This window comes from Strix uralensis, chromosome 4, assembly GCF_047716275.1.
Source record: "Strix uralensis isolate ZFMK-TIS-50842 chromosome 4, bStrUra1, whole genome shotgun sequence".
Lineage (NCBI taxonomy): Eukaryota > Metazoa > Chordata > Aves > Strigiformes > Strigidae > Strix > Strix uralensis.
The window spans coordinates 59,046,685-59,074,290 of record NC_133975.1 but is presented as its reverse complement, the minus strand read 5'-3'; the positions used below and the strand labels follow the sequence as shown (position 1 = coordinate 59,074,290).

The window sequence follows — 27,606 nt, the reverse complement described above, 5'->3', positions numbered from 1 at the left end:
TCTTCTTCTACTCTATAAAGCAAATCCCAGAAGACTTTCCCAGACTTCTGACCAAGTAGTCCTAATACAAATGTGATCATGGGGGAAATTCCTATTATTTTAAGTTGTGAGCAGGTGCTTCTCCTCAGTCTACTGGGAATTTGTGATTCTTCTTCACTGAGACTCTTCAAGATGATACATACACTCCTTTAATTGAAGTGCAGGAGCTATGTACCATGGATAAATAGCAGGCAAAAATTTAACTAGTTAAAATACCTATCATTGTAAGGGAGCACAAATAGTATTTTTTTTTCCTATGGTAAAGAAACATTCCCTGAAAGCAGTGCTTATATGCAAAATACACTGCTACAGCTGCAAGAGCTGTTGGCTGGTCCCTCTAAGTCCACAGTTTGACCCTGTAATGAATTTTCCTTCTACAGATACTTGCATAATTCTTTTCTGTATTCATTCGTCATAAGAATAATTAAATCTTTTGGGCTAAGCTTGCAGCAGACCAAATGGTTAAATTTAGCTGCTGGCCCACACAGTCCTCTGGGGAAATTTGTATACTTACCATGACCTTACTGTTGAGTGTTTTAACTGGTAATATCTGTAGTTTGCTTTCTAGCAGTAAATGTATCCATAGCCAGGGTTCAGCTCAGCCTTCGTTTTTGCACCTGCAACAGACTGTGTGGGTAAATATTACTAGATAAATATACTGTAGTACAGTGCTAGAAAAATCTGGGAAGGCTAATAATTTTGCAGACTTGCCATGATTTTGGGGGGTATAGTACCACATTTAGAAATTTGCTAAATAACTACGAGAAAGATAATAAGTGCTGTATGTGTGCTGCACACGTGGGATCAAGAGTCACTGAGGAAACATAATGATAAAAGCTGTCCTGTTAATGCACTGGTAAGTGTTGCTTGCTTTATTGGATACCAGGGAAAGAACTCTTTAGAGATAGCATTTGAAAGATATCATAGGTCATCCCAGCAGTCACAAACTTTCCCAGGACATCAGCACATATAGAAGGTAATGGTCATGCAGATAACCGAGATGCTGGTGACCCTCTTTATGCTCTAAGCATGTCAACTACTCATGATGTGACAGAAAACCACAGTAAGAGCTGGAGGGAAAGAGAGTTAAGGGGTTTTATTCCTGTAGGGCTTCCCAGACACAGTAACTTGTTATTGGATTTGACAAGTAGATTAATGCACAGGCTTCTTAGAAAGCCAATAATGTACCAAAAATCATGAGTTTCACAATATGTACATCCAACTGATGTCCTCTTTCTTACTAAGTATGTCTGGAATTTTTGGCAGAGTCCATGATCTAGGCTGGGAGAGGACAGAGAGCTAGGGAACTCACTAGACTGATATGGCATCACTTTTTCATAGTGTTTGTTACTTTCTTGATAGCTGGTTGAACTGATTCATTCCCATATTGCTCTAATTCCTAATAGTGGTGGTGCAGAAGGTAAGAATATGCACTCCTGAGTGGTCAGCAGAACCCCTGCAGACCTGATTTAGACTAAACTGTTACACTTTGAGTTTTGCTCACAAGCTGAAGCAGTGCTCAGGGAGTGGGCAAAAAGCAGCAAAGATTAAATGGATCAACATAAAACCAGCAAATATGTTATGTGCTGTCATCTCAGCAACAGTGACCTGTATCAAGCAGTGTGAGCAGTCAGTCCTACGGGGCTGTAGGCTTAGGGAAGGCAGTCTTGAGAGAGGGACTGTGAAGCTCCCGGGGGAAAGTCTGGCTGCAGGCCAGCATTTAAGAGAAAACTTCTCTCCAGCAGATGTAAACTAGTGTCCCTTTTGAATGGGTCAAAAACCTGAGAGGTCACAGTTTCAGCCTAAGATCAGAATTTAATAGCAGAAGCAAATTCTCTTCCCGTTTTTATTCCATTGTCAGTGAAAAGTGACTTGACTGTTCATTTGTCGGAAGGCAAAGCGATTAAACGTCAAATTTAAAATTAATCCAATGTTCTTTAGCCCCCTTCTCTCTCCTCTGATCACCTAAACGTGCAGTTGATACAGAACCAGTCACTGAGTTACAGTAGCGTACATCCACATTAAATCTTTTCTAGAATTTGCATCCTTATAACTGGAATCAACCTCTGGACTCTGAAGGAGATAAGTAACTTGTGAAGTATCAGTGAGGATAATTCCATGTTTCCCAAGGAAAAAAAATGAAAGCAGAATAAGGCACAGGACTTCTTGGCCAAAGTATAGGTGGAAATCTTAGGTACCTCAGTGAACTTCATGAGCTGAAGTTTCTTAACCACCATTATTATAATGTTAACTTAAATACAGATTACAGTTATGAGATTTTAAGCGTTTGCTCATTTAATCTTACAACCGTGTGATAACAGCATTCAGTAAATAGCTATTCAGTAAATACCTGTTCTGTTTTCTCAGTTACTTAAAGAAAAATACACAAGCCAGATGCGTTATTTCATATGTTTTGTTATGTTGTGCCACTGTGATTTGTCAAACTAACAATTCCTTCATTGCATGTTGAACCTCTCATTTGTTAAACACCAGCTATTGCCTGGCTACTTCCCACCATGCTGGTTTTATTCTGTCTTAGGTCGTCGTCTTTTGTTTTTTCTTTTCTGTGCCTTCACTCTCAAAATATCTTTAAGGTATTGCATTTAACTGCTGACGTAGAGTTATTCATCTTCTAAAGCCTGCAATATTCCCCAAATCTATATTTTTCCTCATCTTCAGTGTTCCTCTGATTTAACTGTTCCATTTTGTTTTGACTTTTGATTATCCCAGGGTCCGATTGGTATGGATGGAAAGCTGGTAGGTGATTTGTTCAAAACCAGTATAATTTAGGTCTTGCACATATTCCCTCTTTCTTTTTTAATTACTCATGCTGAAATATATGTTAATCACATATTGGCTTCCTTCAGCATATTTAGTTCAACCTCAGTAGCATAGATTTTTAACAGAGTGCCAAAAAGCCACTTTAGTCCTTTGTGTCGTTCCAAGGAAATAGAGGTAAACCACACTATTCCTGTTTCCTTATCATTTTTTACCTGGATTACATTGACAGACAGATGTTCCTTCTTGGGTGCTCTGTCCAGAGAATGCTTCAGAAGGGTAGTTTGGTGGTGCCTTTCAAACAGCAGTATATTATTTCTGACCACATATCTGTGACTCTTGCTGGTTTCCTTTTTCCACAGGTTCTTAATTTTTGTGTTTTAATTTCTCTGTCTGGATTTTGTTGGCCGATTAGATCTGAACAGTCCCCATGTCTCATTTTAGATGCATTTGTATGCTATCCCAGATATTCTTTAGGGACATGGTACTTGAATTGTTAGAAATAACCTTTAATTTTTTACAGTGCATTTATAAATATATTTGGGTTTGTGTATATATTTGTATATCCATATATTTAGGATGTATGAGCCTGGAAGTTTATGTTCCCAGCTTTTTAAAGATTAAAATCATGCAAAAAGTGTGAAAATCCAGTTCCTGCCCTTTCTCATGCTATTGCTTTTGCTCCCTCTCTCTCCTTTTCCAGGACAGCCCTTTTCTCTGATACCCTGAATACATCTCTCCTTTTCTGTCTTTTAATTTGCTACAAGCCCTGTTTCCTTTGTAAGCTCAACTTGTTAACTTGCAGTGTCAGCTTCCATTTTCTTCTCTTAAGACTCTTCCCTGTGCTCCTTGAGGTCTCTTTCTACTGTTAAGTAACTTTTCTGCAATGTTTGCAGCTTCCAGTCAATAGGCTTTTTCTTTAATCTCCTCTTATAGCAGATTGATAGTTTACCTGTTGACTTCAGCTAGACCTGGCTACGTCATGTATGTGGTTTTTTTTTCTTTTAGTATTGCTTAAACATCAGTGGCTCATATTGGGTTAAATTGGTAGGAAAGCATTAACTCTCAACCATAGAAGACCTTCCATCATGGTAACTGGAATAGGCTGCTAAACTTAACCCCTTTCCTGCAAAATAACTTACTAAGTAAATAGTAAATATTGAAGGGAAAATTGTTCTGAATATTTTGCTGAAACCATGACATATTATGCAACTACATCCGCTGTAGTAATGCAGATTTTAAAAATAAAATAAAATAAAATAAAAAGCAGCAATTAGTAAGGGAAAATCAAGTACATGAGCAATGATCCAGAGGTTCAAAGCAGCAGCCACTAAAATGCACCTGATCAGTTACTGGGGTTGGGACCGAGTTGTAAATGCGTGCAAAGGACAGCAGTCAGTAGCTACAAACAATGGATCAACTTTAGAGTATGTAATACATTTGAATAAAGAGAAAAAATCAGAGTAATGCTGAGTTTTCAGTCCTGAAGAGTATTTTCACCCTGTTTGTTATCTAAAATGTAGAGAAATATTTCCAGCTAAAACATTTTAATCCACAAGTAACATGTATTGGGCACAATTTACGCAGCAATGAGCTGGAGTGATTTCAGCAATCCTGAAGCCTTTTGGGGAACACAAGCATATTAATTGAGACTGAGTTTGCTCAAATGAGTTATAATATCAGATTATAATCATGTTAGAGGGTTTTTTAATGAACACAAAAGAATCTCAAAGAGCTTTATTCCTGACCCTTTCACAACATACAAAAATGAGAGAAGGCAAAATGAACAGCCCCTTTTCGTCTACCGTGCTTTGAATTGTTGTTGTGTGACAACAACCCTTTACAATAAAAAAGGTCAGTGTTGTGATGCCTCTTTCTACCTGTACCTTTGTAAGCAGAGCTGATGAGTTCCATAATATAGTGCTTGCTGCATCCTCTGGTTAGTGTCACCTACTGGATCATTAGTGAGAAGGGAAATTTATACTGTAACTGTGATAGCTAGTAGGACAAGGAGTATCTAAGAGCATACAAAAATATTGAAGGATTGGGAACAACTGACAAAACAGAAGATAATTACCTTCACTAATGCAAAGTTCCTTCCATGTTCAAGTAGCTCATAGCCAACAGGATAAAAAAATCCTGCTATGAGTACTTCTGTATTCAGCATCTGCATTTACAGTTAAATGCAGGATAATTGCAATATTGACAGTGTATATAAACTGAGAGTAATGCAACTGTTACATTCCCCATTATCTCATAGAGTTTTGTGTCGCCATGAAAAACAATTGACCTATAAAAATTCTGTTTCCAGCTTTCCTCTCTCTGTATTGCAGACATGATAAAAGACTAATTATAAATGCACAATAACAAAAAGGCAAACTGATAATGCTGTTGACACTGAGAGTAGAAAACACTTTCATGGGAGCATGGTTCCATCCCTGACATTCAATTCAGGGTATGTTTGTGTTATGTGTGTATGTCCCTTTACATATAGCATATACCATGTGGACACTTAGTATCCTGTATGTCTAAGTTAGATTGAAGAAAAAAGTGTCAGTTTTCAAATATTTTTTAAAAATATATATATATTCTGTTTATTTGCTTTCTACTGCTTTAAATCAACATTTTGAAACATTTTGCTAATTTCAGACTTTCATTTGAGTCTCTTTTATATATATATATATCTTGGAGACAGTCTGATGATTTGGTCAAAATGTATTGTAACTTTAGATATACTTGTGAGACAAACATATTGTGAGTTTGTATATAAAAGTTTGCATGCATAAGTCTTGGTTTAGTTAATTTATACAAATTTATTGTACAAGCTGCCCAGTACTGCATCAGTAAGCAAATCCTGGTGATTTTAGGATCAGGTATAGCATATAATAGCTTAAAACCTGTTGTGATGGGAAGATTGAGGTAAAGGCTGAGTGCTGAGGAGTCCCCATTGTATTCATTAACCGAGTGTGATGTATAACTTCATAGAAATGGCCAATTCGGAAAACTTTACTTCATATTAGAACTGGCAAACCTCAGCCAGTGCTTTTTTTTTGTCTGAAAACCTCTATAGTGCAGTGCTGTTCTAAGGAACAAAACTGCAGCATCCACAACAAGGAATGCTTTAAGCTGCCTTCAGTGTAAGGATTAGATAGCCACAATAATTCTGGTTTTTACCATGGTTCCTCTGTAATATTATTTCTAATATTTCATACATTTAAAAAAAAATCTTTAAAAACTTGTATGTGAATTAAAATATGTTTTTCTGGTTTTTAATTTAGCACAAAAGATCTTAGTTACCAAAAAAGCATTTTTCTTCAGCTACTTTTCTTGTAGATAATAGTTCCCAGTTGAAATGCTTTTTTCACACACCTCATACCCCTACTTTAAAATCACACAGAATCACACAATGGTTGAAGTTGGAAGGGACCTCTGGAGGTCTTTTGGTCTAACCTCTCTGCTCAAGAAGAGGCATCTAGAGCAGGCTGCCCAGGATCATGTCCAGATGGCTTATGAATATCTCCAAGGATGGAGACTCCACAATTTCCCTGGGCAACCTGTGCCAGTGTTTGGTTACCCTCACAGTAAAAAATGTTTCCTGATGTTCAGACGGAAGAGTTTCGGCTCTGTGCAGCAGTACCTTCTAGCTAAAGTGAAGAGAGTTTATAAAAAGTCTCCATGCTCAGTATATTTCAACAAAAGGAAATGTAGTTTCAATTCAGCTGAAATATTATTGAGATGTTGTGAAACACTAGAAGCTAAGCTAGCCCTAGGAGTTTAAGAAATCCTCTCTTTATAGGGAGAAATATATAAATATTTGTCTCTGCCTTACAGTGTGAGCTGATTGTCTGGGTGGCTGTAGTTCATAGTCACAGCTACTATACTGTTTTGTAATACAATTCTGCTTCATGCAAATAATTTGTAATGAGTGGGCTAGAATAACTGATGACTTTCACTGGCTTTCCTAGGCTAGAGACCTCGGTGATAGAAAGTCTGCTCTGTAAGGGCTTGCAGCAACAAGAGATACATACAACTCCTCCATGTTCAAAGGGTGCCTCTCCATTTGTCCAGGAGTGGTCCAAAGGTGATGTTGATAAATAAGGGAGAGGAAATGTATCACCTACCTCTTGGGCTGACTGACAAGGTTCACCTACTGCTGACTTGCTGGTTTATATATTGATTTATACTTGCTTAAAACTGTGGTGTTTGCAGCAATAGCAAAATACTATTGTTTGCCCAGCAATGTGATCGTCCTGTTTTTAGATTTTGTTAGTTCAATAGGCAGTAATTAGCACCTCCTTTAAACATGGGGGTGAGCCATAATAGAGAAAAAGCACCCAGTACCTACTTCTAAATCAGCTCAGTGTCTGTGGATTCTTTCTCACTTGAGAATGATTAAATTATGCCTTTCTATCATTTCTAAATTTTTCTGACTATTTGAAGTATGAATTTTCTCAAATGCAGGTTCAATGATGTGTGATTGTAATTTATTTCTGGAATTAGTTAATTGCAAGAAAATTCATCAGTTTGAATTAAAACATTCAAATTCAATATAGACTTAAGAGTCCATAATCTGACTTCAATACAGTTACTGGATATTTTGTTATCTTCTTATTAGAGAATACTGTAACTATTTGCTACTATTTAAGGAGTTAATCCTTGTCATAACTTTCCATGACCTTATCTTTTTCTTGTTTTTCAGGGTCAGCCTGGTCCTCAAGTAAGTGCCATCTTATTTTCCTACATAAGTTAAAGCTAAATATAGGGCCCACCAAACTCAGGTTATCTACAAAGTATTTTGATGTTTTTTTTAAATCCTACTGTAATAAGCTAGAAACTGGTAACCATTGCATAATTCAGTTAGGCAAATATTTCCCAAGAGAGAAACATGGGCCCCCCCATATGGTTGTCTGAGTTCCCTCAGCTGTTTGACCAGATGGTGGGGTTAACAACGTAATACTGAATAAAGCAAATCTCCTAACTATGGCTTGAAACTTTGCCACCTAACTTTAAAGCAAGATAAAATAACTTAGCAAATGTGTAGCAAATGTAATACTTCAACTGCTTATTAATCACATGCTAATAATGTTGCTATAATCTAGAAAGCCCTCAGTTATTTTAAATATTGCACTGCTAGGTATTTTGATTAATTATATATACTGCTTTGAATTAGTTCTGCTTTATTCAAGAATAGTAGAACTTTGTCTTGTGAGCTGTAATTGAAGACGTGGAAATGTAGGGTTCTAACTTCAGTTCTAAGGTAGAAATAGACCAGCAGAAAGGAAACAGTGGGTATAGAAAAAACTAAATGTAAATTATTGAGTTAAAGAGCGGTATAGAAATGTGGAAGAGCAAGGAAATAAGATTTAAAAAAAAGCCGATACCAAAGCCAAACTTAGTGAAGTCAGTTGAAAAATTCTACCTTTTTGCATACTCAAGATGCATTATGGGAAGTAAACTCTGGTTGGTGGGACCCTCTTTGCACAAGCGAGTTGCCTGAACCCAGATTTCTGTGAGGGCCTTTTATATTTCAGAATCATAATTGAAAGTGAAAGCTTTACAGCTGTATTGACTGAATTTTTTCAAGTTAAGATTTTCTTTACAGGAAGCAACCATTTTCCTCAGATTATTTTGTTTCTAATCATTGCTTTCTGTTGAAAGACAGTTTGTGTTACAAACCCTCATCCCACTCAGTTTGAATGCCTAGTATCCTTGCATTTCCAGGCTTCATTTAATAGTATTATATAAGTAGTCCGTATGATATTGGAAATGACCATGCCCCCCAGCGCTTATGTTTCACAGTAGGCTCTTGATGTGTGTCCTACACAGAGAGGCATCTTCAGCCTCTGTGCTGCTTGGGGTCAATGAAGAGAGAGAGTGTAATTCTGTGTGGCACTTGCTCTGAACAAGCTCTGCTGAGGACCTGAGGCCTCAACTTGAGGCCTGAGTTGAGGACCTGAGGACTTCAACTTGAGGCTGTGGGCTGCCCTCTAGTTGATGTTCACTTGTGCTGCCACCCGTGTCTTTTCCCACTGGGTTTGGACCCCCACCTCCCACATTCCAGTTGTTTGGAGAGTGTCTCTTCCTTAATGCTTGTAAACAGCTTCTCAGTCTTCAGATCTCATATCTCTACATAAAATACTCTGAGGTAGCTGTAGGCAAAGAACCGCAATGGAGATAGCATCATTCAGTGCTGTTTCAAGAAATCAGAAAAATCTTGTCATGATTGTAAGAGAAGTGGGGTGCAAACCACAGGAAAAAATCCTATAAAAATCCCTCCCCCTGAGTTGTATTAACTTCTTTATGCCCTGAATGAATATACAGAAAACAGGTACAAGGTACTGGGACCCGCAAGACTTAGAATAAGAATTCTTACATCCTAACTTCAGTAGTTCCTCCCAGTGGAAATGCTCACCTCTGTGCCATTGCCATTGTTCTAAGCAATGCTTACCATTATTCTTAATACTGCCTTTTCCTCATTTTCAGCTCAAGATGCTCTTATTGTGGCAGGAGGATATGTATGTACTCGGTCATTTTGAATGGCTGATTGAGGAGTAATTCCTGCAAGGGCACTGGTCAGGAAGTCATAACGGCATGAGACAGTCAGACTAGGATTCAGCTTTAGATCAAGATGCCTGAACCTAGAACCTTGTGCGTAGGTGTTGACATGTGAGGTGTCTAAGCACTCCTTGTAGTCAGTGAAGGTTGAGTCAATGCTCAGTGCACCTAGAAGCCTCTTCAGCTCACTGTAAACTTCCAGGACTCAATTATATTGCTTGCATACAGGCGTTTGTTGCTGCATGAGATGATCCAGGGTCTCCCACCTAGCCTCTGGCTGTTGTGTGTACAAGGGCTGAAGTCTGTCTTGGACCATTGTTGTATCTGTCAGTCATGGGCAGCTGTCTTGGAAACATAGGGAACCTCTCACATGACACCAGTTGTACACATTCATGCCTCTTAATTACAGATTCTGATTATAGACAGCTACTGAATCAAATAACCATTCTGCGAAATTGCTTTCTAGCCTATGTTGACATCTACGTGTCTTAGGCAACTACATGTAGGCTGTACATTTAGATGTCTTTCTTCTTAAACTGAAACCCAGATCCAGCTAACTTCATTAGACAGCATTTTAAAAATGTTGAAAGCTGTGGTTGAAAATCTCACAACTTTGTGAAATTATTTTTAAAGTATCAATAGAAAACAGAATCTGTTCACGTACTGGTAAAATAAGTCATTTCAGCCACCCATGATTGTCAGTAATTTCCCCAGTCTCAACTGTGTCCATGAGAAATCCAAAATGAAAATTATTGGTCAGGTTGGTTAGTAAGTAAAGGCTTCCTGGCTTCAAAGACCAGAATTTCTATGCTGACAAAACAAAGTTTTTCTGTCACTGAGATCAAAGATAAATTCTAATCCTTTTTACACTCAGTGTTTTATTAACACATATTCTTTTTTGCTATGATTTTCAAAAAGTACACACTTAAATTCACACAACACGTACATAATTACAAGGTACAAGTATAAATTCATAACAGATCAGTAACATCTTCTATCTTTTTACCTTTGAATTTTTACTGCTTTTTTTCTTCAAAAATACACTGCAAAAGATAATTTTCCTTCATATTTTCCTGTTTTAAGTAAAAAGAAGGTTTATTAAACCCACAAGCATTTTTTCAGAAAAAGCTCATGATTCTATTGTATCTCTGAAAGGTAAAGACCATAATGAATAGCTAGAGAATTTTTAGCATAACCTTTAAAAAAATAAAATACCTTCTGATGATTTTGGTTTTCTGTTAAAAAGAAAGCTGTTTCAAATACCATGTAAACTGAGTTTCTTTGTAGAAGAGCAAGTAATAAAATCTTTAATATTTTTGCTGAAACTTAAATTCTGGCTTTTGAGTGACCCCAAAGAATACCTGCTTTTTCTTGTTTAGAATGTAAATATGTATTTAGATTAGCTTGTACCAGAAAGGTTTATTTTCCCAATAAATCTATACAACCAAATTCTGCCCATACATCTCCTGTTTAAAATAATGGAAGTATTCATGTTTGTCAAAGAACAGGCTTTAGCTTCTAGTCTAAAGTTAATTCCATGAGGAATGTGCTATCTGGGTAAAGAGAGAAGGCTTGTTATTTTTAACGTTTTTTGTTGTTTAGAAGTAAAGTTCATATAAACATTAGAAAAAGGTGCATTTAGTATTATGGTGAAGGAAGACAAAATGATCCTTTACGAAATCCTGCTGAACTAAAACTGTTAACAAATATAAATGCGGGGCAGGATGGTGTTTCAGTGTGACTTCGTCTCAGTCAACAGTTTTCTTCTTTGTGGCAATATCCTCTCCCTGGCGGATCTCTAGTGCAACATACTTTCTCTCTCATGTCAGCGTACATGATCACTCTCTGTGTGGGACTTTTGAGATATAGCAGCCCCACAGATGCTTCTCCCTTCACTTTGGCAGCCATTCAAATTTGCATTAGAAATGGACAAGATCCTAATGATTGATACTTGTTTTCATGAGATTCTTGTTTTCCTATATGTGAAATGTCTGTGGAAGTGATGTTATTTCAGTCTGAAGTTTTCCAGTGTTGTGTGCATGATAAAGGGTTACCATAGCAATTCTGGTGACAAATGTATGCGTGTGTCTTTTTCACCGTCAAGCTTCAGGGTATGTGACTGAAGTATTTTTATTTTCTGATGACAGAGATTCTGATTCATGGTTAGACAGGCTATTACTAGCTTGTCCTGTCAACAGAGCTGGTGGGAACCATTTTAACTTTTAGTTTTCTGCTTTTTGTCAAGGACTGAAAAAATAGCCAGCGGGACATAGGGCATAGTTTTGAGCTGGTTTGCATGGCAGCACTGTATGCAAGAGATTTGCTTATCATTTTCTAGAGAACACTGTGATGGTATGGAGAATCCTAAACCTTAGGAAAGAGTTGAGTATCTGACAGCAGGAAGGATGGGAAGGAGGTTGTATAAAGAAAATGTATTTTAAGTTCTGCTGAGTTTCCCTTTTGGTTTTGGTAGTTTGGATAGCCATCTGCATTCCAAAACCTGTTAAATATTCCTCTCAGCGCATGCCATTCAGTACTGGGATGGTTGATAAGGTCAAGTTATCATGTATGTGTTTTGATGTTTTTTTAAGATTTGGACAAGGTACATAATATGTCCTATTGACTAGTGCTGGAAAGTGGTTTCTACCTGTCAGATCCTTAGAGCTGGACATGCTTCTTTTGTACTGATCACCATAAATTGAGGTGTAACCTTCATGTTCCTTGTTCCCAGCAGTTTGCCTTTAGGAATGCCTCTAGTCTCTCTACTTGTGTGGAGAGTGGGGGAAGGAGGCAAGAAGTACACTTATGAAGGACAGAATCAGTATAAGGCTGGAGAAATAGTTCATCACCTTAAGATATACTGTGCAGTAAAGTTCCTGCTCCTGAGAGAAACCAAGTGGTGGTATCCAGGCCATCAGCTCTTCACACTCTAGAGAATGATCTTGTGGGGTGTTTTATACTCCCTCAGCTCCTTCGTAAACTTTTGATCCTGTTGAAGGATTGTATGGCTCAGTTTGAATATGAAAATGCTAGTCAGCTTTTGAGTTACGAGTTGCAGGCCAGATTTTGCTGTCAGACTTTGACAATTAGTTTATTAACAAAGAACTGGTACAGTCACTCAAATTTTTGTTTTCTAGGCAATTATGGAGTGATGTTGTCTTTGTTTTGTATGTTTGTGTGTGTGTGTGTCCACGCTTTTTCAGGACTTCATCAGACCATTATTTCAGTGTATGTTATGAAATCCCTTCAAGAAATTTTGTGCGTCTTAGTTTCTTCTTAATTCATTATGTAAAACTGTGATTACTTATATAGAAATCAGAATATGAGTTAGAAGTTGGTAGAAATTCATGGGGGGGGTGCACTCTGTGATCTTTAATTTAAAGGGAGCCAGATACCAATTTCCATCTAAAGATTTGGGTTAATTTTTTTGTTTCTTCTGAAGGGTCTTCACTAACATGTGAACAGTGGAAAGAGCTACTGCATTGCCCATGTTCTGCCCTAGGTATTACTGATGTAGGTGGGTGTTGAATACAGAACTTTGACATCATGTTGAGAGGTACTGTAAGTTAAGGAGGAAATGTATTTTTGAAGGGAAGCGAACAGTTTGTTAGGCTTTGGTAAAGAAGGACAAGTATTGAAAGAGAGTATATAACAGATTTATTTGTCCTTCAAACAAATTCTTCCTGAGTGAGTTTAAAACATTTGTAGTTTTTAAGTTTTCATATGCACACCACACATTTCCTCCCAACTACTGTCATTGTGTCCAACTAATTAGTTATACCTGTGTAAATGAAAATAAGATTAGGCTTAGCCTGAGAGTTTGGGCTTATATACAGCAGTAGAAATAGATTAATGTAGTGTCTTTTAAAAAATAGTTAGTCTGATATAATGGCCAGAGAGACACAGGAAGTCAGCCAAACACAGTATCTAAAAGTCTGTTTCTTACTTGCATCTGTACCAATAAGAAGGCCAAATACTGGATCTTACTGCTGCTGATAACAGTTTGCTATCGATTTTGAGATCAGAAATTAATCTTAAGTGAGGGCATCACATAAATAAACAAGCTTGTACTAAGTTTCATATGTATTTGGTGGGCAGAGTTTTACCACTTGCTTACCATTTTCCTCCCTATCTAAAGCTGTAATAGAATTCCTGAACACTACTGAAATTGTGTCGTCTTTTTAGGAAACAGCCCATATTGACTTGTGAACATGAAGAAACAAATGCCATCATCATGGCTTTTCATTTTATGTTAGTCGCCAAATTGAACCACATCAGAGAATGTTGGAGGAGAGATCATGCTCCAAACTTCTTGTTTACTGTCTGGTGTGTACATAAATGTTTATGACACAAAAGATGCAAGAAGTGTATCTTCCCAGATAACATATTTAATTGTTTTAAAGTATGTTGCTTTCTCAGCTTTGTATGTAATAAAGCAGAAGTTAATTTTGTTAAAAGGAATTAACAACAAAAATAAGCACTTTTAAAACATGAAACAATTCAGTTTCCCCTTGCAGACTTATGTACATGTGTAAACCAGGATAGCTGTGAACATTAAATGCTTCTTTGGCTAAGCAGATGGCATTACTGCAAATAAGGGGATTCTTTGCTTTGTGAAGAAGAGAGCACAGAATTGGAGATTTAGGGGCAAATTGTGCTGGACTATCAGTTGTATCAAGACTAAGGAAGCACCACACATAATTTAAAAAGGCTGAGGGGCTTAAGTCCCAGGCATCAACAAGCAAAATTCTTGCAGCATTGGATATTGTGCTCTGCTTCCAACATGTTTTTTTATTTGTCTTTTCCCCCCCTTTTGTCAGGGGAGCCTTTTGTGAAGGAGCCTCTAATGGCAGATTAATGACTTCCCTACAGTACCCTGCTAGGTGAACTTGGGAATAATCAGACTTGTTAGAGCTCTGTTCATCTAAGGTCAGACGCCCAAAGTGGCAGCCAGACTCCTACCCCAACTGTGCCACTGTGGTTTTTTACCTGCTCTGATAGGCAGGCTTTTGGGTTACAATTTGAGTAACTCTCTCTGGAAATCTTGTGCTGAAATAGTAAGATGTTTAAATGTTCCACAGCATTTCCTGGAACTGGTAATTTATTTCTGATTTTCTTACCTGATTCAGAAAAATATCAGATTTGAAGTCTGTTAATTTAACAATTACCAATTAAATCTAGGTTTTGATTTTCTACAAACACAGAAATAAGAATATTCATTGTAGAGAATTCTGTGGAAAGGGCTCTTCGTGCAAGGCAGTGTCAACTCTGGATGCCCTCGTAAAATAAGTTCTGTTGTTATGAAGGCGACTTCTTTTACTAAACTTGAAGATCTACCTCTGAAGTAGCTATATGCAATAGATGAAGAAAGGTTGGGAGATGGGTTCTTGGAACAGTTTGTTTGGCCCAACAATTTTAGAAGTTGATCCCCGCATTTCATAGTTCACATAGTGACCATCTACGGCACAGCTACTCTGAAAAACCAAGTCTTAGATTAAAACTCAAAACAACTAACATATAAAACTCTAAAAGAAAACATGAAGGTCAGCTTTCTATTTGTAGGGTGTTACCAACTTTTCTTCATTAATTTTCATTAATTCTGAAAAGAATTGATTTTGTTTTCATAAAACAATCATGAATGTCTGATTCACTTGTTACATATGCTAGCATAAATGTTACGGGGAATTGCACATTAGCATTCCACCTATTCATCTAGAAGTTGCAGCTGTCACCAGAGCATACTGGATCTTCTAACAGCAAGTGAAGAACTGTGAAGCAAAAATTACTTGTAAGCCTTAATTTGGTACAGCATTGCTTAGCTTAACAAACTACATATGAGTACAAAAAACCAATTGCAAGCCAAGTACTGCGGTTCCATTATGAGATATGCAAAGAGTTGTCAAAATACAATTAAGAACTCCAAAATATTTCTTGTATTCCTAAATCATTTCTTTATCAAATGACCTTTGTATTTTCTTCATCCTATTCTACAGATGGCAGAAATACACTAGTGCGTTCTGTGTTTTATTAGGAATTATGTCAAAACAAAGTATTTCACTGTGTTCAGGAATATTATATAGTATTTTACTATCCTGCTGCACATGTTTTTAATTCAATATTAAACTCCTACTGGCTTATTGTTTTTACGGATCCTCATGCTGTATTTCAGCTTTGAATTCCAGTTCAATTTGTTGCAGATCCCAGTAGTTTCACCAGCTTAAAAAAAAAAAAAAAAAAAAAAAAGTTTTAAAAATGTGTATTTCATCAAGCTTATGGTGATGTAAAGATAACGCTCTGATATCTAAGATCTTAGTCTTTCACAAGGTTTTCAAAATATCAGAGTTTCCTTGATCACCCATTATCAGTCCAGAACCCTGGTGACTTTCTGTGCTGCAAGCTTCTAAGTCCTGCAAACTACAGCAGACCTGGGAGATTTGGATCTCAGGCTACCAGATGGAAGCTTCAAAATTTGTATTTTCCATTATAAAGTGACACTTTTGTCAACTGAAATTTGACTTTAAGCAATCTTATATGTTAGCAGAAATGCTTCAGGTTCTTTATATTGAACTGGTGCTGGCATGTAGAGCTGTGATGATGTGCTATTCTTTCCTGTAAGTATGAGTCAAGTTTGGAAGAGAGAAAGAAGAAAAAATACAAAATACTTCAATTCCTGCATTGGAGTGTTTTGTGTACTGCTGATAATGTTATTAATGAGCATGGCATGGAAGTGTCCATTCTGTTTGTGAGCTTTAATTCAGAATTCTACATTTGAAAAATACTCCGGCTGTTCCTGCGATAGCATAGGAGTTCCTAACAATCTTTTTTGCTGAGATCCATCAATAACATTCAAGACTTGTGAGCTGCTGCAAAACATGTAAGAGAATCACGTATTTTCAGAAATACAATCCAGTTATATTGCACAGTATGTCTGTTAGTGATCACTTGCCAAAAAGAATGAATATCCATTTAAGTGTACATATACATATGTGTGTAATTTCCCCTGAAGATGTTCTGAATTTTGTAGACCAAACTATTAGTCTTGAGGAGAAAACTGTTTTGTTTTTAATAAACTTTATGTTGTCTTAAATTGCTTCCTGTATAAAGAAAGATGTTGCCAACCTTAAAGGTTACAAAAATATCTTCAGTAATCTCACTTTTATATATGTCTATGTATAAAAGTATGTGTATGTTTGTAGCTGATATAAAAATTCCTTTGCATTTATCCAGTATTTCAACTCAAAATTTACAAATCTGAACAGTTCTCAAAATAGCACTATGGAGTATGTCATTGTAGTTTTCCCCTGTTATAGATGAGGAAATTGAGGAAGATAAATGAAAGGTTTAGTTCTTTTACTAGCATTTTTTTTGTGTTATTGTAACACATATATTATTTCACATGCTATTTTTATGCGCTTTTATTTCTGTATACTCATTGACTTTGAATCAATTAATCCGTGGTTAAGGGTTGACACACCCCCATCAAGACTAGAGTTATGACATAGTGTCAAGTCTTTGCCTCTTTTAGCAATGACTTATAGCTAGGATAGTTTGGAGACATTTTCAGTAACCTAGTACTTAGAGGTTGCCTCAGATGGATTTGTGCAGTGTAGCTTTTATCATCACATTTGTCAGGCAATTCTTGTAAAAAACTTGTTTGGGTACCAATGGAGCCTGGCATGCACAGGAACTACTTAAGGGACTACAGGAATGCAAGGGGGGATAGAAAAGAAAGAAGGATAAGATCCTCAGAGACATTATGTTGGTATTTCACTAAAATACATTTTTCCCAAGCATTAGCATATCCTCAAGTTAAAAAATTTACTTAGGCTGTGAAATAGTTTCGTTGCTCTTAATCTATGGAGGTTATACTGCGGTCTCAGAAGCCTTTCTATCCCTTGGGCTATATTTTATATGGCTGTGGCTTTATATGAATGTTTTACTGTCGTTTTCTTTTAACTGTTCATGATTTAAATAATCTAACACAGCATTCTTTTACAGTAGCATTTTATAGTGGCATTTTCAGACAGCACTAAAAGAGTATCTTTCTTTGACATTCTACTACCTTGAATCAGCAAATGTAACCTGTACTGAGTAATAAAGTTTGGAAAAGGAAAAACGGTGTATGTACAGGATGCCATGCCTTTGAAATACTGAAGGAAACTTGGGGCATTGGTGCTGAAACAAGTGTGGATTCACCACAGTAAATGGAAGAATGGAATTGACCTCCCATACTTAAAAGTCTGTGTTAAAATCCATTTGCTAAAATTAAGTTTAGTGTTGAAATACAGCAAATGTATGTTAGCTGCAAACCCTTGTTTTTATGTGAGCTATCCAGATTTGCTTATTTACACAAGTTCAGCCTTTATTACTTTAATGTAAATATGCCTTGATATGATAGCAGGTACAGGCCAAAATACTTCAAAAAGGGTACCAGGCTTTTTGTAGCAGATTCTTTGAAATTAATCTTAGTACTTTCAGTAACAAATTTTGAGTTTTTAATTTCTTCCAAAGAGAGAGATGGGGAAGTGGAAGAATCTGTGAAATCAGAATGAAATGGGTATGGGTCACAACAATCAAGTTGGTTTTTTTTCCTTGGATCAGCTTACTTTTATTTCACTAGCTGCCTTGTTTTGAAACTAGTCCTTATTTCAAATATATGAACAGAGAGTTTTTCAGGTATTTCAATCATTTGTTCGTGTGTGGTTATGATTTTCTTGTAGCATCTGTTAATGAACTACATAAATCTTCTCCTTTACCCAATTACCAGTCAAAGGAGGATGTGCCTGGTAGATACTTGTATGATATTTCTCTACACAGTAGTAATGGAGACGGTAAAGTTGAAAGATCCAGAAGGCTAGGGAGCTTGGAAGATATATTTCAGTGATCACAGGTACTTCTCTTGTAGGTAGTGACTGGAAGTGTTGAATCTCCATTGCTCTGAAACTCTCCCCTTCCCTTACTTTCTTCCTTTGTCTGTTTTCTTCAAGTTTTTATTGAACTTCAGCCTGTCATCCTCATCAAAAAGGTTCTTTTGAGTCAAAGAAAAATACCAAATGAGCAAAGGACACTGTCATTTCAGCTGGACTATACACCAGGCCACTAAGCAATCAGGGAAGCACCAAAGGTCTTTGAATTACAGACGTCATTGTTCATGCTTTAGGTAGAAAATGACTGAAACATTAGAGTGTGAACTACTGTTTCTGACAATAACAGGAAGTTGTTAAGTCCCAGTGAGAAGCTGGTTTTTTACTAAGCTTCTAGGAATAAATGAGAGAGCTGGCCTATGGATGAAAATCTACCAAAGGAAGTATAAAAAATATTTAAGAGTATATTTTTTATCTCAAAAATCTGGAAAAAAGATTTCATGAGTTTGATTGGCAGGAGGGTATAATTTTTTCTTTTCAATTTCTATTGTGTTGAGAAAGAAAGCCAGAATGTACTTCCATGATCCCTGCAGTTTTATAAGCCTTAAATTCCACGGGACTATGTTGGTGTTCCTTTTAAGTCTTTTTCTTTTTTTATTATTATTAGTATTGTTTTCCCAAGTTCTCATTTGGTTTTAGAGCGTATTAATTGCTTCCATAAAGTAGAATGTTTTGATCAGGTTCAAGGCAGGAATACCAGTGCATCTGCTCAGCCCAGAGAGCCAGGATACCAGGCTTTTTGAGCAAAATAGCCATGTATTTGTATAGTCTGCTTATTGGCTGCTTGCTGGTACAGTCCTACTGGGGAGTGCAGAAAACTCCTGTGGAGTGGTACTATGCTGTTGTTATGTTAATAAATGGGGATAATTGGGAGGTTAGGTAGTGCTAGTTATTTCTTCTTGTTGTTTCATATTCCTTTTAATGTTCAATGCCAAAAAAAAGGCGTGAAGTCTATGGCAATAAAAACTGTTTAGAGCTATAACTTCTTTCCTGCTTCAGTAGTTTGACACAACAATAAATGCAGTTCTTCTGAGGAAAAGGTGGAGCAATCTACCTTGAAAACTCTTTGCACTCTAGTTCTTCTTATTGTAAAATTTGAAAACAGTCTTTCATTCTTCTCTGTCTTCCTGTCCCCCAAACATGCTTTTTTATGGTTAATTCATTACTCCTTGAATTTCTATGGCATCGATTCTGTTGATGGGAGTGAATATTTATTAATGAAAGTAAGAGACTCCAGTCAACTCCACTTTCCCTTGTGATTGAATCCTATAAAATATTGAATCTTATCAAGAAGCCTATGACTTATAATAAATATTTTCATCTATTGATAGCAGACTCATTTTTGCCTATTCTGTACCTACCATGCTATATATTAAGTTTTCTCTCACTTGTGACATAACCATTCAACTACTGAGTGAATGTTAGTATAGAAAACCACCAGCATGGTCACATATGCGGACACACATGTGAAGACAAGCACATGCATATGTATATTCCTATTGGAGAGGATATAACAGGGATACAAAAATAATCTGCTGCATGGTAGTCTAGTATAAGATGGAGTGGGACTCCTCATGTTCTCAATGCAGCAAAAGGAAGAGGAGGAAGAAGTAGGGAGGCTCTGTGAAGGTAAAGGAGTAAAGAACAGCCTACCTGAGATACTGGAGGACAATATGTTAATCTCGATCATACTGTACTTTTTAGCAGGGGCTGTTGTGATAAGGCAGGGGTAATGGTTTTAAATTGAAAGAGGGTAGATTAAAACTAGATATAAGGAAGAAGTTTTTTGCAGTGAGGGTCGTGAAATGCTGGAACAGGTTGCCCAGTGAGGTGGTAGATACCCTATCCCTGGAAACATTCAAGGTCAGGTTGGACGGGGCTCTGAGCAACCTGGTCTAGTTGAAGATGTCCCTGCTCATTGCAGGGGAGTGTGGACTAGATGACCTTTAAAGGTACCTTCCAACCCAAACTATTCTATGATTCTAAAATAACATGTTATGCTTTTTCATGTCTCAGGTAGACATGTGATGAGACAGGGATCTGCTGGAGGATTGCTGGAAAAGCAGTTATATCAAAAACAGGTCTTGGTTTTGGAATGTTTTGTAAACCAAGTATTGAACATTGAAAGTCGTATTTTGTCGTACTGTCATTAAAAAATATATTTAAAATCATGGATTCAACTCCAAAAAATCCTGAGAGTGGTTTGGAAACAGCAAATGTAACAGTAATAGTAAAAAAACCTCACTGTTCAGCCTGTTTTAGGAATTTTGATTCTGTAGGGTACACATCAGTTGTTTTCAAATGTCTTCCTGCAGTTCTGAGTACCAGCCAAAAAATCTGTGTGTTTCTCTTTTTGATATAACCAAGATTATGTGTTTGTATCTTCCTTGCACCTATGGCATTATTGAAAACAGAAACTCTGAATGTTTTCTTATAAAATGGGAGACTTAGCAATATTAGATTTTCTCATCTGTGTTTTTATGTGCTGTTTTACACATTTAGTAGAATGGTATTTCCTTTGTGGTGTTTTTTTTACAGTATTGCATCGAAACTCTAATGTCATCAGTAAATTTTGCTTATCTAGCAAGTAGGAGAATAGGAGGGTGCACTGTGGACAAGGCAATGAGGACTTAAATTCAGGAAATACATGTATTACGGTGCATTGAGCAGTAAGTGGCATTCAGGAGGCTTTTGACTTTACCAGAAGCCATTTTCTTATCTTTAATAATGTGACAAGTTTTTCTGTCACCATATCTTTGGTCTTACTGGCATGTATGGCAGATACTTGATTCACAAGAAATTTAACAGTTGATTCAGATTATAATGTTTGCTTAAATTAATTTATGGCAATAGTAAAAGTGATACTTGATTTTTCATGCTCAGGCAATGTGTACATAGTCATATACTCTCCGTATCATGGAATCTCTATGCAACTATTTATGTTGAGTTTTTTAGGTTTTCAAAGAAAAACATTGTGTTTGTCTGTAGAAGGGGAGAAAAAGCAGGGGAAGAGGACAGCCTTATTGACTAATCAAAAAAAGCAAGTATGTCAGAGAAAGGAAGAGGAGACCTCCCCTAGCAGGTTCTTGCTTGGGACACTGAGCCTTACGCTTCTTCCTGGGTACTGAACTAGTCAGTTAGCAGGGACCCCTTTGCAGCTTGTGACGCAGTCTGATGATTTTTGTGAGCAACATTATGAAGTTCACAAAAGCACTCCATCCTGATCTCAGCAAGAGCATTGTGTGAGAAATGAATATCTAAATTACAGTCTAAATGCTTTCTTGATGCATTTTGGGTAGATCGTGTTCTCCTGCCTGCAGTTTATGAGCTTGTCTGATTTATGTATTAGCATAAATCATTGACTTCTGAATATGGTTGTATGAATTTACAGCAGGATTCACTTACAATTTACTTGTTGATGTGAATGTTAACTGAGCTGTTTATCTAGATTCTTATATATATCAATTTTATGTTTCTCAGGTTACATCCATTTACATAATGTTATATTAAGTCAGGCACAGTAATTGTGTCAAATATTCAGGTTTCCTTTTCTCTGCCTTGGAATATTATAACAAAAACTTGAGACTGTAAGGGGATCAAGGGAAAGATTGATAAGAGTCTTTTGGATGGTGGGTTGGTTTTTTTCTTTAAAATTTTCACCATAAGTCAGTCATATCACAGGGGAGGAATAAAATATGTAAAAGAGAAGGGAATATAATTCAGTGGTAGAAGCTGTTCAGATTCACTAGAAATTCTTGTGAGCACTTGTAAAATTGATGCAAGGTGAGATGTTGGCGTTGTAAACTAGCGTATGTAAACACTGTAAACATGGCCAAGTTCAGCAAATGCCAAAACCACATTGCTCAGTAGTTCAGGGCTTACATAGTGGATGCAAGACTAAAATGAGTGTGGGAACTTTGAAATAGTATTGCGTTTTGTAATACTCTGGGTAACCTTTTATCTTATGATTCAGCATATCTGATCCTAATATTTTGCAGCAACTACAGGTTAGACTGGGGAATGTTGTTCCAGTCAGGAACTTGTAATTTTTGGAAGTCATGAGCCAGATTTCAGAGAAATAAAAAGTTTGACTTTTGTAACTGAATACTTTGTTATGTGCTGAAACCACCTTTTACCCTCAAAATAAACTGCAGGAATTTAATTAACTTAGGCAATGTATGGCATGTCATTTAGTTGTGAAAACATGATTAAACTAAGTTGGCAAATTAGTTTCCTTTTTGAATTTGTCTAGATGACATTGGACTGACTGGTTCACTTTTCTGCTTGTCCCCACAAGGCCGCTAATCCCGTATGCTGCTGGTTACACTCTTACTGTGGATGCTGTACTTGCTAGCAGGGATGAATGCATTGTATGTTGTTTTGTCCCAAATAAAAACTTTTTGGCAAAGTCATGGTAGAACTGCCTGTATTATGGTTAAAGGCAGATCTATAGCAATAGGAATATATAGAGAATATATCTATAACAGAATTCAGATAATTTTGAATGTTTGTAAAACCAATAAAATCAAATACTGGCTTTTTAGGAGGTCCTCTGAATGTAACTGTTGTGAAACTATAAAGGTGGCAATGGCTGCAAGGGCGGAATAAAAAATAGGCATCTTTCAGGGAGTGAATTATAAAATGCCAACTGTGTGAAAAATTATGCTGATCACACTCAGTTAACCCTAAGGGGAATGTTGTCTGAATGAAGACCACAAGGATTGGTCTCATGTTTTCTAGTACTGCATTCTCTTGTCCTTCTATTTCTTGTACACATATTTATAATAATGTAAAGATTTCATCAGAGAATGGAAATGGGATTTTGATAGCTGGAAAAAAAAAGGTCACTTGCTAGTAATCCTGAACATGGCTGTTGAATGGATTTGACCCTGATTTCAGCTTTGTTCTTGGCTGGCAGGTGCCTGGAGGCCCTTCAGTCTGCTTTAGAAGACCTTGTTTTAAAAACAGTAGTATTTGTCGCCTGATTATGAATGCAGATTTTGCATGTGTTTGTGATTTACAAGGCCTTGCTTATGTGAAACAAGCTATAAACTCTCCTTGGAAATGTATAGTAGTCTGGAGTAGATAATTACACTTTGAGAAAAGAGCCTCTGTTTCCAGTGAAAACACTGTAAAGTTATTTCAGAAATGCTCTGACCTCAGACGTTTCATATAACTTACACAAAATGCTTTCACATTTGTGCAGCAGCTAGCGGCTTGATCTCTGCCATCTCGTAAACGAAAGCACAGAATTCTCCCTGGGAAAAAAGCAGGATGTCTATGCTGTGGCCTACAAAGCTAGTGTTATTTTACTCACTCTGTTCTTTGTGTCTATACCCTTAAACAGAAGAAACCTTGCCCTCCTTTAAACAAATCTGTCTCCTAATCACACCCCACCCCCGCAAACCCAACTTTCCCTCAGATTTTTCTTCCTCCCTGCCTCCACTCAGTGTACACACACTAATAAATTCTGCAGTAAAAACCTTGGGAGACTTTCTCAGCACAAATGGAAAGAAGATGTCAAAGGCTGAGGATAGGAATTTTCTTTCTAAAGTTGCACAAACAATAGAGAACAATTGAAACAATGGGGGAAGAGCCAGAGATGGGTGAACAAGCCATGAAAGAATTGCATTAATTTTCTTTCGATGAAACCCCACTGGTTCTCTTCACTAGCATCCAAAAGAGCTATTTTTTGTTTGCAATTGTTTGTTTTTCAAGACTCTTGGTGGAAAGCAAAAGCATTGAAAATACAAGTGCAGAGACTTGTGAGAATGTTCACACCAGAAATGCTCTCGTGGGCTTTTGAAAAGCTGTTTTTAACTTCTGGTACAATAAAGTTGTTAGATATTGATGAAGATTTTGTATGAAAAATTTGTGTGCTGGAAGGATGACTGAATAGAAACAGTGGTATGTGGCATTCAGGGAGAGTAAACACCAAGCAGTCATAATTGCTGGCTTTGCCCGGTAGATAGTAATGAAAGAAAACCCCTGGATTTCTGAATGTGATGCGGACAGGTAGTTTTCAGAAAATCCTACACCTAAAAAGGAGAATAAAATTTAGTTGCGGTATGTGATTCAGTCTTATTAAAAAAAACATGTTTGTATGGATTGTGCTTTCAGAGAACTCTTAACCAGAGGAAAATATGCAGGGGAGAGGCAGGGGCCACTTCTGCAGATGGAGACAGCTGAGCATATTGCCAGCAGTTATACCAGAGAGATGGTCCAGTAGCCCCGCAGATCTGCTGTCTGAACCTCTCGTGTGAGCACATTATAACTTGTTTCTGCTCCAGTGAGCCAGCTGAGTTCAGGGAGCTGATGCGGTCTCTGCTGTCTTACTTTGTACCAACTGGCAGAGCTGTGGCAGGCGCACCTCAGAAAAGTTGTGAGCCAAAACCCATCAGAAGCAGGGCTACCCTTGGGCATAAGAGTGGTGTTGAGCATCTGGATGAAGGCAGAAAAAACTCCCACAACCGCAGCACGATCCAAAAGCCAACATCTGTCTGCAGTCTTGATCATGTCATGTTATCCATAATTTCATGCCTAAGACCCAAGAAATAGGATTCTCACTGTAGCAGATAGGGGTCCTGTTATTTGAAATTTACAGCCACTAAGACATTCAGAGCCAGTAATGGTTTGATAGTTCAAGGAGATAGAACACATGAGCACAGCCCTTTGCTTGTGCTCAGTGTTCACTGTGAAAAAGGCGGTAACAACCAGCATTGACTGATTTTAGTTCTTCCCATTCTGCAATTACTGTGTTACTGATGGTATGAGTTTGCGAATTTGCAAGCTCAATGGCATGTATGTGTATGTTTTAAAGTGGGCCTGCTGAAAATGTGCTTTACTGTAATGTCACATCCAAGTAAGTATATGTGGAATCTGTAGTTAACAGTAGACAATGCTACATGTAGTTTGCAGTGTATATATATATGAACATGTGCATTGAAAAGGGTTGGTAAGAGTTAAAGTATAAAAAAAAATAGATGGAGAGGCCTTAAAGGTGCAGCAAGGTTGTATCTATTCATTAAATTATTTTGTTTAATTTGTTTCTAAAGAGGACAAGTTCTTGCAGGGCAACACAAAGTGGACAGGGGTCATAGTTAATTGAGCATATGGTTTCCACTTAGCTAGCTGCGAGCCCTGTCCTTCCTAATGGGGACGTGGAGACATCAGGTAGCAGACTTGTTTCTATGTCCTCTGCAGCAGACGGAAGAGATGGCAGGCTCTGGAAGGAGAGGCATATGCTTTAACTTCTTGAAAGATTTAGCAGCAGATGCTTTTTCTCTGGCATGCATCAGAAACCCTTAAAAATAAGCAGAAAATTGGCTACAATAGGGATTCTCAAAGACTTGCATGTGGCTGATCGCATCTTTAATATACAGCAGACTGACCTTCCTTCCATTTGCATTTATGTGAACCACGCGAATTTTTACTAGTGTAAATTCTGGAATGGTTCAAATGTGCTCAGCTCAATTGGGTTGCACTTGGTTATTTCTAATTATGTTGCTGGTGGCAGCCTTTTCTTGTGCTGAGTGTGTGTGCGCACACACACATTCTCTATCTTAACAGTGGACCCTGCTAGCTTGCATGGTTCCTTCTCTGTTTTCAGCTGCTTTCATATGTACCACAGATCTTTCTTTGTAATGAAACACCTGCATATCTTTCAGAAAGCTGGAGGTAGAGTCTGCACTGTGTAAGCAGCCAGTTCTTTGCAGACTGCTAGCATTTTTATTCACAATATACTAACCTGAAAACTAGTGTTTTAGAAACCTGCTGGTAGCTTTCTGGAAGGTGCTCAGTAAAAATGGAATAGGAAAGGACCTCGCTGTTTTGTGATTCTGTCACCTTACTGTTTGTCTGGTGGTAAGTAACAATAAATATTACTTCTGCAAAGCCATGTTATACAAAGAGCTCATTTTGCCTAAAACAGTGTGCTTGAGACTAAACATCAACTTCAGCATTGCCAAAGATAGGAATAAAACCACTACTTTTAGATTCCCTAATCCATTTTTCTTTGGCAATCTGAGCCAAGAAGGGTGCCAAAATGCATGGCAGTTTTATATGTCTCCGAATTTATTAGCTGCACTTGAAAAGAAGTTTTACAGTCTTAGAAAATATCTGTTATCTGATAGGAGATAAACTATTGTCCCTAACTGAAATCAATAGAAATTTTGCCATTTCAGGCATAGTTTTGCTTGTTTAAGTAGTCTGATTCAACACATGGGGTGAGTAAACTATTCAAGAAATAAAGGCAGAGTGCCTATTATTAATACAGTAAAGAAGCTGTCTCTGGAATAGCCCTGGAATTTGGAGTGAAAAACTATAAATAAATATGTTGTTAGGAAGAAATCGCAAGTTGGCACAGACCTGTTTCTTGCCATTTCCCATGACTTCATCAGTATCAGTAATTCGTCTTTGCTTCTGTTTCTTTCAGGGCCCTCCTGGTCCAAAAGGCGAGAAGGTGAGTTGATGTACAGGTGACACTTACAAGGTGGATGGAAAGCCCTCCCAGCATGAACTAAAGAGACCGTTTGTATTGACGCAGTGTAATGTTAGATTATGTAAGAGAGCTGGGTAGCACACAGATGCTGTGTTAAACCTATCATCTCATCTTTCCACTTTGCAGGGAGATCAAGGTGATCAGGGCCCTCGGGTAAGCATCTTAAAAAAAATGTTACACTTCCCCTTCGCTGAGTAGGCAATTAGTCTTTAGTGCAAAACTAAATTAAATACACTGTCTGAGCTAATTATGCTTATTAGCTGCATTTACCCTGCATGTTGAAGTGTCTGCAGGACAGTAATACTGAACATGACCAGCTAGTGTCTGGGAAAATTTGCGTAACAGTAGTAAGTAATGCATTAAAATATACTATTTCCATTATGTGTGGAAGCAGGTTTCTCAGTGATTTTGCTCTGTGGTATAAAAGCTGGCTTTCCTAACCAAACCTTTCAGTTTCCCCAGCAATGTTTTCATGCCTTGCATGGGCTCCCACAGTGCAGAGGGCCAGTGGGTTTCTAATAAATGTACTTCTAGATTTCATGTAAAATGTATCTAGTATTTAGGGAATTATCAACAAGATTCATGTATGCATGTATTAGCTCTTTTTCCTGACATGTATGTATTTAATATTTTTAATAATAATTATATTATCACCTCACAAATACATCCAGACAGTTAGACAGAACATGGTTTAGTTGTGGAAATGTAAAGGTTCTTTTAATTTTTAAATATCCTGTTTATTTAAACAGAGAAATAGAGGAATAAAGGGGTGAAAGTTCAGATAGATTGGCTGTGCCAGTTCATTCTTCT

At 37.3% G+C, this 27,606-nt stretch overlaps 1 protein-coding gene across 1 annotated transcript in view; it reads left to right on the top strand.

Annotated features, from left to right (window-relative positions):
- COL25A1 (collagen type XXV alpha 1 chain) overlaps window positions 1-27,606 on the top strand; it is a 322,715-nt gene that overhangs the window by 186,716 nt on the left and 108,393 nt on the right. Inside the window, exons 5-7 of the mRNA XM_074866905.1 lie at window positions 7,517-7,534; window positions 26,731-26,757; window positions 26,923-26,949. Of these exons, the coding sequence (XP_074723006.1) occupies window positions 7,517-7,534; window positions 26,731-26,757; window positions 26,923-26,949 (72 nt within the window). The remainder of the gene's footprint in view (window positions 1-7,516; window positions 7,535-26,730; window positions 26,758-26,922; window positions 26,950-27,606) is intronic.